Genomic DNA, 14,556 nt, shown 5'->3' with positions numbered 1-14,556 from the left:
AGACATTTATAATGTTGATATTTTATTATTCATTATAATAGTTTTGCATTTCAGATAAATGCTGTTCAATGCATTAAATATTCAGTGTTATTTAATGCTATTTAGAATAATTAGCAACACTATTGTTTAGCCACATTTTGCCCTTTTCTAAAAGACAGAGTATCAGTAAAACTCATTCTTGTTGAATGTTCTCTTGTCATTCATAGTTTGCAGCGAGTGACACTTCTAGACTACTATAAACTACATCTTTACACCCTGACTTGAATCGTCCAAACTAAAGTTTAGTTTTATTAGTAAATCCTCCATTGCATATGATGCTCTCAGAGAAACACACTAACAGCTTCTTCACTAACAGCAGTTGCTATTAATCATAAGTGATTGGTTAATATTAAATGTGAATAAGTAACTGAGATGTTTTAATCATCATCATAATTATTATTATTTTTGATCTCACTTGGTTTATTATGAATGTGACATTTACTATGATATTATGGTTTTGAAAAAGGAAACACAACATTAAAGAACACGGCTGCGTTACAAGAGTGAACGGCTTAGAGCTTTGTGCTAAGAGTTTAGCAAATTCATCACTAATGAAATTTATCACCTGCATTTAATATATTTTCATTTTCATAATTGTGCACTGGTGTATAGAGTTCATAAACATTCATAACTCACCTGAAAATCATCAATGAATCAGTCTCACAGAAGACTCACCAGCAGTGAAGAGAGTCTAGTTCAGAAATGATGCTCTATTTATTGCTGAAATAAGGCCCTCCCAACCAAATAAGTCTTATCTGATATCCGTTAAATCAACATTAAATGGACCTGTTACAAAAGATTCCCTGTTTCTGTGATATTGTGACGGCCCTAATCAAACATTACTTTACTTTTTACATTATCGCCCACATGACACAAAATGAGGCTTTATTTCATCATTGATCACGTCACAACTATGTGAGACCAATACAAAAAATATTATTATGTATCCAATATATTACTCATATGATGAATATTATGCAGTCAAAACATTTAAACCAAAAATGTGCCATTAAACATAAATATTAAGCAGATAATTTTACAGGTTTGTCCAATATTGCCTCATCATAATTATTATTATTTTTATTTTATGTTTACAAATCTATAAGTTGTGGAGCACAAAATTAGACATATATGCTATCTTTGTCATGGTTGGGTAAAGTAGAAAAGAGTGAGGACTCTATCCTCAGAATTGCAGGAGGATATGATGATTTATTAAATAAAATAAAACAAAAGCAAACACCCACGAGGGAGAAAACCAAACAAGGACAAATCGCAAGAGTCAGGAACATGAAGCAGGACAAGAAACAGGAGACACCGACGCAGCACAGGACTGCAGACACGAGGAGAATTAAAGCGATAGTTTACCTAAAAATAAAAATGTGATGTTCATTTGCTTACCCCCAGGGCATCCAAGATGTAGGTGTGTTTGTTTCTTCAGTAGAACACAAATTAAGATTTTTAACTCCAGCTCGTATAATGCATGTCAATGGGGTCTAATTCTAATTCACATGGCACAAGGAACACGTGACAAACCACGTGCTCACACAAAACATGACAAGCACAAGCACATGGCCAGCAAAGACAAACACCAGCCATGTGCTCACAGAAAACTAGACAAACCCGGGAGTGTCAGAGTTTGGTCACAAACCCACACTGTAGAATACTACAGGTCTCCAATTGAAAATTTTCAGGTTTCTGATCACATCTAAAATCTTCAGTTGGCTGAATTGAATTTCTGTTAATTTAACTGCATCAATTCACAGAATTTCCATTTGGCCAACTGAAAAAGTTTAGATGTGATCAGTCACTAGAACATTTTCAATTGGAGACTTTTTTTTTTTTACAGTGCAAGAATATGCTAAACAAGTGACAGAACCCTGACAATCTTTTGAAAGGACCTCAGCTTTCTTTATATGTAACAAACAAAGATGAGGTTCTTTCAAAAGATACCATATAATGTTTAGATTTGTGCTCCACAAAAACATTTCTTTACAATTATTGTTTCTGCACTTTATTTAAATAAAGATATTTTACTTTAATTTTATATTTTGTTTTTGTTTTTTTGTTTTTTACATTCAAACTATAAATTCTGGATACAAATATAACAATAGCAAAATATCAAACAATGCATAATCTGTTTCTAAAGAGTATAAAGCTGCACTGCTCTCCAGTTGAAGCTGTCAGGCCTCTGGCCACACACCAGTTGATCCAAATTGCTTTACAAAGTAAAGTGTGAATAGAACTGAGAAAAGTAGATATATTCTTTAAAAGCTCGTACTCCCCAAAAAACACCAATAAACTATCAATAATGGCATACAGCAAACATAAAGAATTGGCTGCTATTTTATCTGATCAGAATGTGCATGTTTATTCGTGTGAGAGAATCCATATACTGAGACATTTGAAACCAAAAATAGAAGAAGATGGAGAAATGGGTCTGACAGGACTGGAATGCATCCCAGCATGCAATGTGTGGAAAACACACATTAAAAAATACAATTAAAATAAAGTTTTGAATCCTCATTTTGTCAAATGTGCATGAGTGTGTTATAGAAACACCTTGCTGTGAGGTAACAGTATTTCCCCCTGGGCCATCGAGCTGCTGTAAGCACTTCAGGGTTGAAATGAATGACAGAAAAGGCCACCGTTGTGTGCACAGCTGCATTTAGGCATAAGAGTAAAATCAACATTAACTGGACCTTGCAAAAGAACCCCTATTTTTTTAAGCTGATATTGTGACAGCCCTAGATTAAAAATTACTTTGAGGTTTGGACATCCCGACATGCAAAGTGAATCGCCCTCGTGATTTTACACAAAAAGAGGCTTTATTTCGTCCTTGATCATGTCATGTGACTATGAGACCGATACACTCCCCGATACGGGGCTTGGAGGAGATTGCGCTGTGTGCTTGACATGCTCCCCGAAGCTTCAGTGTTATTCGTAACATCACTCGCATGTTTTGTGAAGAGCGGAAACTGCAATCCAGAGGAGAGTCCAGAAACCTTCAAGCTCTGACAAACACAATTCGGACAGGACCACTTTGGCAAATACTTTGATAAACACGAGTTATCTTTGGTGATACAGTTCCTTATGAGGGTTCTTGCTCCATAATGAATAGAAAATACAAGCTCTTTATCATTAACCCCTGTTATGTACACCACGTGGACGCCCAGCCCCAGTGCATTATTCTTATAATTGAATGTGATTTCCTTTTTCCCTAGCTCTGGATTGGTTAAGCCCGGGAAGCTGGGATATAAAGCCGGAAATACAGATTGTGCTTTCTCTCGCTGCCAGCCGCCGACGCCACAAGCCATTTCTGTCACATTGTCCTTTTTACTTTAGTTACATTTTTGGTTTAGAGTGGGAAGACTCATTTCCGTAGTATGATTATCTTACCTACGGTTATTGGGCTCCCCATCTCTCTTTTTCGTTTATTTTGTGTGTAAAACTTTGTTAAATAAATTATTGGGTAGTAATATGCATGCTAATAAGCAACTAGTTAATAGTTAATAACTAAACCTTAAAATAAAGTGTTACCATATTCACTATTAACTACGAAATTTGACCAGATAAACTCCTAATTTGCTGCTTATTAATAGTTAGTAAGGTAGTTTTTCTAAAATGTAAGTTTAGGTATTGGGTAGGATTAAGGGATGTAGAATATGGTCATGCAGAATAAAGCATTAATATGAGCTTTATAAGTGCTAATAAACAGACAATATCATAGTAATATGCATGCTAATAAGCAACTAGTTAATAACTGAACCCTAAAATAAAGTGTTACCGTGAATATGGGTTCCCCATACTTAAGTGTTACCGTGAATATGAGTTCCCCATACTAAAGTGTTACTGTGAATATGTGTTCCCCATACTAAAGTGTTACCGAAAACACACATACAAATGGAAAGTTTTGAATCCTCATTTTGTCAAATGTGCATGAGTGTGTTATGGAAACACCTTGCTGTGAGGTGACAGTATTTCCCACTGGGCCATCGAGCTGCTGTAAGCACTTTAGTGTTGAGATGAATGACAGAAAAGGCCACCGTTGTGTGCACAGCTGCATTTAGGCATAAGAGTAAATCAACATTAACTGGACCTTGCAAAAGAACCCCCTTTTTTAAGCTGATATCATGACAGCCCTAGATTAAACACTCCTCAATACAGGGCTTGAAGGAGATTGTGCTGCGTGCTTGATATGCTCCTCGAAGCTTCAGTGTTATACGTAACATCACTAGTGTGTGTTTTGTGAAGAGCACAAAGAGTCCAGAAACCTTCAAGTTCTGACAAACACAATTCAGACAGGACCACTTTGGCAAATACTTTGATAAACTCAAGTTATCTTTGGCGGTATGATTCCTTATGGGGGTCTCTCTCCATAATTAATATAAAATACAAGAGCTTTAGCATTAACCCCCCCCCCCCCCCCCCCAGCGTTAATGATAAACAGATGAAAAATAACACTATTAGCAACAATTTTAGCAACAAATTGACAATAGAACTGATACACTTTGAATGTTCTTTTGTCATTATTGGATTACAACGAGTGCAACAAGACACTTCTAGAATATAATATATTATATCTTTACACATTGACTTGTCCAAACAAAAATTTAGTTTTAAGCTCTATTGCTTATCATGCTCTAAAAGAAATTGCATAAACATTCAACTCACCTGAATTTTATGAATGTATCAACCTCAAAGAAGAAGTAGCTGCTTTTAAACAAAATATTTTTAAATAATAAATAAACGGAATTAATGCATATAGCAACAAATTAATAAATGTGTTATGAAACATAAATATAAATATCAACCAGATCATTTCACAGGTGGGTCCATTATTGCATCATCATTATCATTTTTACTAGACATATGGCATCTTTTGAAAGAACCTCAGCTTTCATTATGTTACATAAATATAAGGTCTGAATTCAACCACCTTGACTTGCAAATAATAATACGAATAATATTTAATTTCATATTTGTCACACAAACTCACCAAACAGAGACGTATCAAATGAATGCTCTGATCAAGAATATCAGCGTGTAGTTTATTTCACCGATCTAACACTTTACAGTAACATAATTATCAAAAGAATCACAAAGATGGAAATGACTCCTGCGTCACATTCCTGCTCCGATCACTACCGTTCCTCTAACGCTATATCAGCCTTTTCTTTTGGGATTTTCCTTCAAAATTAGACTATTTTCACTCGTCTGTGAGCATGCATGGCCAAACGACACTGTAATATGTCTCAGGTGTGCAGATCAAAATCATGCGATCATGACATGCATCCAAAAAGTTTTATTACCCGTAGTTAGTGATGGACAATTTCGAAACACTGCTTCATGAAGCTTTGAATCCTTTCAAAGCTTCTCAAGAGCGGCCATCACTTCTGCTGGGTGAGGTCAAAATACACAATATGGCATATCTCAATGGGAAACAAGCAGCGGTAGTGATGTCTCACGAGTATCGGACACCGGATTGTGTAATTTGACCTCATCCAGTGGAAGTGATGGCGAGCTTGCGGCTGTTGGACAGTGTTGTATTTGAGGTAAAAAAAAATGATATAAATACTGTTGGGTTTGGATATAAAGCACTGTATTGAGTGCTTTTGCTAAACATAAATGAAACAATGTAGTATACATTGGGATACAAATACTAATACATTGGGATCTCACCTACACTACAAGTCCGACTCGGTTTTCCTGAAAGTCTGCTGATACCACAGTTTCATCATTGTACTGTTTAGTTTTATCTTCCTAATAGTAACTGTTTCTGAGATTATCGCCTCTGAGGTCTGAGCGGCCTGACTGGCCGATCTATTTCTGCCGACTGCCACCTGTTTGATACTAGTGGCTGTATATCAGGACTGTGTGTGTGTTCAGTCAACGTATGTCACCTCACTCTGACATTGTAACTGGACTGCCAGAAGTCCGAGTGAATGGTAAGTGTGAATTTGTATTTAATTTAATTTAGGGATATTTTCACCTTTTAATGTTTCATTTTGTGTTCTGTTGTTTTTGGTTTCTGTTCAAATAGTTTTTCATTGTGTTGTCATTTAATTTGTTACAGGAGCTGGGAGTTTTCTGGAGGGTGACGTCCTGCTGCCATAGTGTGGTGTTCACACCTAGTGCTGTGTGTTTTCTTGTATCCAATCTTCACGTGTGGTATGGGCGTGTATTGTATCATGGTAACGTTCTAAATTGGACAGTGGGCCCAACCCTCCAGATACCTCCGCTTCTGGTCATTTTGTATTATTTGTATTGTGTGTGTATGTGTCGGATGCAGATTGGCGACTCCTACTCTGAAGTTGTCTTTTATTCAATATTGATACAATAAAGTAGTAATTTTTCATACATGCGACTTGCGTCTCTTCACCCATATAGATAACGAACCTGTGGTGTCTTAACAAAAGAGAATTTACTTGGTATCGTCCCTGGCGAAAATCCAGGGTGGCGTAGTGCTGAATTAAATCTATAACCCTCCCTTCGGAATGCCACATTGACATTGCGTTATTGATCCAGAAACACACAATACCACATGTGATGCTGTAGTAATTTATTCAAGTATAAATCAAATATAAACAAAGTAGGGTAAATACACACCCCTCTGGATCATACTGCGGTTAAGAATCAGGTGCATTTTACAATCCACTTCAAACATTTACTGAATATGCACTGAAACTGATTTTTTATCTTAAGGATAAAAGGTGCAGAGGTCAAATGAAAAGAATGAAAGAGTGCAATATTATAATTGCTCAGAAAACAGTAGTTTGGTATTTCACTGATAGGTGGACAGTGGTGTAACATCTCATTCCACTCAATCTGGCAATGAAAACAGAACACAAATCATTAAGGCAATGCACACAGTATAAATAGAACAAATGTCGGTAACACTTTATAATAATGTTCAGTTGTAAGTCATTTATAAGTGGTTTGTTAATGATGAACTAATCATTTAAAAACATTCATAAATGATCACCAAGTGATATGCTAACATTTTATGTATGTTTTGTAAGTTCTGTTACATTTACAAGTGATTAGTAAATGATTAACTAATAATAAAAAACATGACTATGCATTTCATAAATGTTAATAAATTGTTACTTTTTGTGTTTTGTAGATTCAGTTATAAATTATTTACAAGTTATTAGATAATGATAAACTAATCATTTACAAATCATGACTATATGTTCATAAGTGATATACTAATGATTTACAATCATCTTTTTTATCTTTAAAAAAAGCATATCAAATAATGATTATTTATTTTATTAGTTATTATTAGTTATTAGCCAGTAGCCATATCACCCTGTAGCTCAAGACTATGTCAAGTCTCTGTGGGTCCTAACACCCCAGTTTAGTGATGGGGATACTTTACTGTCAAAGAGCACCGTCCTTCGGATGAGACGTTAAACCGAGGTCCTGATTCTCTGTGGTCATTAAAAATCCCATGGAACTTCTTGTAAAAGAGCAGAGGTGTAACCCTGGTGTCCTGGCCAAATTCCCTCGATTGGCCCTTACCAATCATGGCCTCCTAATAATCCCCATCCCCTGATTGGCTCTATCACCCTCTCTCCCCTCCACCTATCGCTGGTGTGTGGTGAGCGCACTGGCGCCGTTGTACTGTGGCTGCCGTCGCATCATCCAAGTGGATGCTGCACACTGGTGGTGGTTGAGGAGAGACCCCTGACATGAGTGTAAAGCGCTTTGGGTGTACAGTAGTACATATGAAAGCGCTATATAAATGCCTCATTCATTCATTCATTCATTCATTGTAAATGACTTGTAACGGATTTTACAAACCATTGATAAAATGTTAGCATATCACTTGATAATCATTTATGTTTTGTAATTGATTAGTTCATCATTAACTAACCACTTATAAATTACTTACAACTGAACGTTATTATAAAGTGTTACCCAAATGTCTACACACACTGTCGCTCTTCTTTTATCACTCACCTGCAAACACCTCGACCTCACACAGTGTGAGATATTCACTGCGCTCAGGTATAAAAATGTTGACATATCGGCCCCTAATAGGCTTAAACTCAAATGTTTTTGCCTCTCCAAGTGGGATGGACACGACAGTTGCAGCTCTGTGAAGACACACAGTAACAGAGAAATAGAGATGAGCGTGTCAAAACGGCATGACGCACATTAAATATATTTCTGTTTAAGGCAGGTTTGTATTAAAAGGATTTATTCAAAATAATTTCATCTTATTTACTAATTGTTTAACCAAGTATTAAGAGAGAGACAATACTTACAGCGCATTATTGTTGCCATTATTTTCCAGGCTGTTGCCGATGCGGATCTGAGCACCATTTATCCTCTCTGCAACAGCATCTCCTCGATTAGTGATGCTGACTCTGGTTACTGCGAGGATTTCCTGCAGGTCAACTCTCCACCAGGGGCTCATTGTAACGGATTCACAGAGGCAGGATTCAATTGCAAGTAACTCAGTTTAATGACAGAAGTGTCACAGAAGCCAAAACTCAGAACACAGAAGAAGTCCGGATAAGACGGAGCAGTGAGAGAGACTCTGTTGGCGACACGGGCAGGCTGTGAGCAGCAGTGACTCGGGAGCGCGGTTGAGGTAATCCGGGAAGGGATCCAGCGTTTCACGGAAGGGGGAAACGACAACCAACACGGAGACACAAGGGGAACATCCAACAACGCTCTGACAAAGACAAGAGAGAAACAGAGAGACTAAATAGGGTGAAGGTGATGAGTTGCAGCTGGTGCAGGTGATCAGCCACAGGTGCGTGATGAGCCAATCCCAGGCTCCGCCCTCACCTACATTCAACACGCACCCAAGAGTGAGACAGGGAATCCATGAACCGTGACAGTACCCCTCCCCCTAGGAGCGTCCCCTGACGCTCCCAGCCGACCTTACCTGTTGATTGTAATCATCAATAAGGGAGTGATCCAGAATGTCCCTAGCAGGAACCCAACTTCTCTCCTCCGGACCGTAACCTTCCCAGTCCACCAAGTACTGGAAACCGCGTCCCCTCCGTCTAGAATCCAGAATGCGATTAACCGAATAAGTTGGTTCCCCATCTACGAGTCGCGGCGGTGGGGGAACCGGGACTGATTTTGGATACATGGAAGGCGGGATGAATCCTCCTGTACGCCGGAGGGAGTTTGAGGCGGACTGTCACCGGACTAATGATCTTGGTGACAGTGAACGGGCCGATAAATTTGGGAGCAAGTTTATTAGATACGGAGCGGAGAGGAATGTTCTTGGTAGAAAGCCACACTTTTTGACCGACGACGTAAACGGGAGGCTTAGACCGGTGGCGATCGGCTTTAGCCTTGGTGCGCGCTCCCACCTGGAGCAGAGTCTCACGGGCTCTGGTCCATGTGCGATGACACCTCTGGATAAAGGCGTGAACAGAGGGGACCGCGACCTCGGAATCCAGACTAGGAAAAATAGGTGGCTGGTAACCTACACTACACTCAAATGGCGAAAGGCCCGTAGATGACACTGGTAACGAGTTATGAGCGTACTCAACCATAGAGAGTTGCTGGCTCCAGGATGAAGGATTCTTGGATACCAAACATCGCAACACTCTCTCCAGATCCTGATTGGCTCTCTCGGTCTGACCGTTGCTTTGGGGGTGATAACCCGAAGACAGACTAACCGTGGCTCCTAGTAATTTACAAAACTCCTGCCAAAATTTGGACACAAATTGGGAACCTCTGTCGGAGACCACGTCCATCGGGAGGCCATGTAACCGAAAGACGTGATCTACTACAGATACCGCTGTCTCCTTGGCTGAGGGTAATTTGGGCAAGGGAATGAAATGTGCTGCCTTCGAGAATCGGTCCACGACGGTCAAAACGACCGTCTTGCCCTGGGAGGGCGGGAGGGCGGTAACAAAATCTAGAGCGATGTGGGACCAGGGTCTCGAAGGAACAGACAGCGGCTGAAGTAACCCCTGGGGAGGTTGGTTAGATGTCTTACCAACCGCACAGACCGAGCAAGCCAAAACAAAACTGCGAACGTCGCGAGCCATAAGTGGGCACCAAAATCGTTGCTTTATTAAACTGCAAGTGCGGTTTACCCCTGGATGACAGGCAATGTTGGAGCAGTGACCCCATTTGAGGACCTCGGATCTTAACCCCTCCGGAACGAACAAACAACTCGGTGGGCCGCCGGGCGGGGGCGTTACCCCTTCTAAGGCCACTTTGACCTTCGATTCGATCTCCCATGTGAGTGTAGAGATAACTATCTTCTCTGGCAAAATACACTCGGGAGTAACCGGGCGTTCGGAAGCATCAAAAATACGAGATAAAGAGTCGGGTTTGATGTTTTTAGACCCGGGGCGGTACGAGAGAACAAAGTCAAAACGTCCGAAAAAAAAGTGCCCACCGAGCCTGCCTGGAGTTGAGTCTTTTAGCAGATCTAATATATTCAAGGTTCTTATGATCCGTCCATACAATAAAAGGTACCCCCGACCCTTCAAGCCAATGACGCCACTCCTCCAACGCTAACTTGACGGCCAACAACTCTCTGTTACCAATGTCATAATTGCGTTCGGCAGGAGAAAGACGATGGGAGAAAAACGCGCACGGGTGCATCTTGTCATCTGAGGAAGAGCGCTGTGAAAGAACCGCTCCTACCCCCACCTCTGACGCGTCGACCTCTACCACGAACTGACGTGTGGGATCAGGGGCGACTAAGATGGGAGCCGAAACAAAGCGGCTTTTCAGTTTGGCGAATACAGCCTCGGCTGTATCGGACCACCTGAACGTCATTCGGGGAGAGGTCAAGGCAGTCAGAGGTGCGGCTAGTTGGCTGAAATTGCGAATAAAACGCCGATAGAAATTGGCGAACCCCAGAAACCTCTGTAGGGCCTTACGGGAATCTGGACTTGGCCAATCCATCACAGCCTTAACCTTGTCGGGATCCATGCGCATTCCCTCCGATGACACGATGTACCCTAAAAAAGGAACAGACTGTGCATGAAAAGCGCATTTCTCCGCCTTGACAAAAAGCCCATTCTCTAGCAACCTCTGAAGCACTCGTCTGACGTGTCGAACATGTTCCTGGAGAGACGAAGAAAAAATCAAAATGTCATCCAGGTAGACATATATTATTGGTCGACCATGTCTCTCAACACATCATTGACGAGTGCCTGGAAAACCGCTGGGGAGTTGGAAAGGCCGAAAGGCATGACCAAGTATTCAAAATGCCCCCTGGGGGTGTTAAATGCGGTTTTCCATTCATCCCCCTCCCTGATGCGAACCAAATGATAAGCGTTACGTAAGTCCAACTTCGTGAAGACGGATGCTCCCTGTAACCTCTCGAAAGCTGAAGACATCAACGGCAAAGGATAGGTATTCTTTACCGTGATGTTATTCAGCCCTCGGTAATCAATGCAAGGTCGCAGAGAACCATCCTTCTTCCCCACGAAGAAGAACCCCGCCCCCGCTGGAGAAGAGGAAGGGCGGATGAATTTGGAGGCTAGAGAATCAGAAATATATTTCTCCATGGCCTCCCTCTCTGGAATAGAAAGAGAGTATAGTTTGCCCTTAGGCGGAGACTTACCTGGGAGTAAATCTATAGCACAGTCATAGGGACGATGCGGAGGGAGAGAAGCAGCTCGGGACTTACTGAACACTTCCTTCAGGTCGAGGTACTCCGGAGGCACGTTAGACAGATTAACCGTCTCACTCTGAAAAACAGAACGAGAAACAGACGAACAAGCAGACACCAAACAAGACTCATAACATCTATCACTCCACGCAGACACAGAGTTTTGTCCCCAGTCAACCCTTGGATTGTGTAACTCCAGCCAAGGGTGACCGAGGACAACGGGAGCCAAAGGGGAGTCCAGGATGAAGAATGAAATGCGTTCTGTGTGGTTGCCGGAAGTGATCAGTGTAAGTGGTTCAGTGGTGAATGAAATGTCAGGGAGAACTTGTCCGTTGAGTGCGTTGACAGAAATGGTGTTCTTGAGTGCAATGGTGGGTATGTTAAGTTTGTGAGCAAGGGCAGAGTCAATGAAGTTACCTTCCGCTCCCGAGTCGAGGAGGGCGAGGCTGGAATAATCCTGAGCTGCCCACAGCAATCTCACCGGGAGGAGAGTGGAGGATGAGGTCTTTTCCACGGAGATCCCGCCCGACAGTAGCCTTCTTTTTACCGCCGGGCGTGGTCTTTTACCGGGCAGGAGTCTAGCAGGTGTCCGTTCCCGCCGCAGTACAGGCAAAGACCACGGGATCTCCGTCTCGCCTTCTCCTCCCGGGAGAGCCGAGCTCGACCCACCTGCATGGGCTCCGGGTCGAAGATGTAGCTGACCGCATCCGTAGCGCTGGCCTGAGGGCATTCGACACTCCCATGCTGAGGCTCCATCCTGGACCTCAGCCGACTCAGACGAGCGTCCACCCTCAAAGCAAGGTCAATGAGACCGTCAATCTTCTCCGGAAGGTCGATGGCGAATATCTCCTTCTGGATGCGGTCAGCCAGCCCATGCAGGAACATGTCCCACTGTGCCTCCTCGTTCCACTTGCACTCGGCGGCCAGGGTGCGGAACTCGATGGAATAATCCGAGACCGAGCGGTTACCTTGGCAGAGCTCTGCGAGTTGACGTGCCGCTTCCCTTCCAGTCACCGCTCGGTCAAACACCCTTCTCATCTCTGCCGCCAGCGTCTGGAACGAGGAGCAGCAAGGATGTTGGTTCTCCCACACCGCCGTTCCCCAAAGTGCGGCTCGTCCGGAGAGCAGGGTGAGGACGAATGCCACCTTGGATCTTTCCATGTTGAAAGTCTGCGGTTGAAGAGCGAAAAACAAGGAACACTTGGTAAGGAAGGCTCTGCAATAATTGCTCTCACCGGCATAACTCTCGGGGGTAGGCAGACGTGGTTCCGGTTGCCGCGATGCAGATGGTGTGTGGGGAATCGGCGGTGGGTCGGGCACAGTGGGACCGACGAGTTGTTGCATCTGTTGGGTCAGCTCGGCCACCCGTGCCACCAAGGTGTGTACTGCCTGTCCTGTGGCAGTTAAGTTCGCCTCCTGCTGGTCCAGTCTCTCGTTGCTGCTGGTCAGTAGGGCGTTGATACTCGCTGAATCCATGGTTGGTCAGAGCGTTCTGTAACGGATTCACAGAGGCAGGATTCAATTGCAAGTAACTCAGTTTAATGACAGAAGTGTCACAGAAGCCAAAACTCAGAACACAGAAGAAGTCCGGATAAGACGGAGCAGTGAGAGAGACTCTGTTGGCGACACGGGCAGGCTGTGAGCAGCAGTGACTCGGGAGCGCGGTTGAGGTAATCCGGGAAGGGATCCAGCGTTTCACGGAAGGGGGAAACGACAACCAACACGGAGACACAAGGGGAACATCCAACAACGCTCTGACAAAGACAAGAGAGAAACAGAGAGACTAAATAGGGTGAAGGTGATGAGTTGCAGCTGGTGCAGGTGATCAGCCACAGGTGCGTGATGAGCCAATCCCAGGCTCCGCCCTCACCTACATTCAACACGCACCCAAGAGTGAGACAGGGAATCCATGAACCGTGACACTCATGTCCCCATCAGTTGCACTGCATGACCCAAGATTGAAATTTGAGTTCCTGTTGCCATCGACAGCTAATTTAGCTCCTGCTTGAGGGTAAGTGGTAGACTGGACAGCTGGGGCTCCAAGAGCAAGATTCCCTGTTTAACATAAAAAAATAAAAATAAAATTTAATGTGATTTTAATGTAAAAAAGTAAAAAGTAAAAAAAATAAATAGTAAAAAGTAAAAAATGATATTCTTTATTTATACTTTTAATGTGCTAAATATAATGGGCAAAATAAAGCATGGCTCTGTGGAATACTTGATTCTGATTGGTCAGTCGTGGCATTCTGAGGTCAGATATTTCCAGATAATGAGCATCATCAATAGCAGCGCTGTATAACAGAAAGCTCATCCGGTTTCTAAAGCTGGTCTTTCTTTGATTTTTTTTTTTTTGTGTCACACACAGACCCGCTCTCTCGTTTCATTCAAACGCAACTGGTGCCATCTCTGTTATAGTTAGAGATTGTATTGAAGTATTTTTAGTATTAAGACTACTGTAGTGTTCGTCTTGTTGCCTGAATTATTGTTTATGTACATTGTAATAAAAAATAATAGAATCTCAAATCAATATGTCCATGTAATTCTTTATTTAGTATACATGACTGTGCATTAAATGTTTGTCTTGCTACAAATATATTTTTTTTTCACAGAAGATTTCAGTTTATTTCAAGACAGCAATTAAAATTAATTTTAATAATGTTCCCTTTCCCCCTCTTTGAACTGTCACCTTATCGTGGTGGAGGAGTTTGAGTACCTGAATGATCCTAGGAGCTATGTTGTCCGGGGCTTTATGCCCCTGGTAGGGCCTCTCAAGGCCAACAGGTCCTTGGTGACGGGTCAGACTAAGAGGAGTTGACAAGCCCACTATGATAACCGTAAAATCAAGGACCGAGACGTCGCCTGGCATGGCACAGCCGGGGCCCCACCCTGGAGCCAGGCCAGGAGTTGGG

The 14,556-nt window shown here is 42.3% G+C and overlaps 2 protein-coding genes across 2 annotated transcripts in view; both read right to left on the bottom strand.

Moving 5' to 3' along the window:
• LOC137047984 (fucolectin-4-like) overlaps nt 1-709 on the bottom strand; it is a 144,137-nt gene extending 143,428 nt beyond the window's left edge. Inside the window, exon 1 of the mRNA XM_067425927.1 lies at nt 676-709. Within this exon, the coding sequence (XP_067282028.1) occupies nt 676-686 (11 nt within the window). The 5' untranslated portion in view covers nt 687-709. The remainder of the gene's footprint in view (nt 1-675) is intronic.
• Nucleotides 710-6,842: 6,133 nt separating this feature from the next.
• LOC137048372 (fucolectin-5-like) lies at nt 6,843-8,464 on the bottom strand. The gene is made up of 3 exons (XM_067426507.1): nt 8,313-8,464; nt 8,005-8,141; nt 6,843-6,864 (listed from the first exon to the last, which is right to left on the bottom strand). The coding sequence occupies exons 1-3, from the start codon at nt 8,462-8,464 to the stop codon at nt 6,860-6,862; spliced, it is 294 nt and encodes a 97-aa protein (XP_067282608.1). The 3' UTR covers nt 6,843-6,859.
• Between the last annotated feature and the right edge of the window lie 6,092 nt (nt 8,465-14,556).

This window comes from Pseudorasbora parva, chromosome 19 (assembly GCF_024679245.1).
Source record: "Pseudorasbora parva isolate DD20220531a chromosome 19, ASM2467924v1, whole genome shotgun sequence".
In the NCBI taxonomy this organism is placed as follows: Eukaryota; Metazoa; Chordata; class Actinopteri; order Cypriniformes; family Gobionidae; genus Pseudorasbora; species Pseudorasbora parva.
The sequence above is the reverse complement of the archived record's forward strand: the minus strand, read 5'-3'. Positions and strand labels throughout refer to the sequence as shown.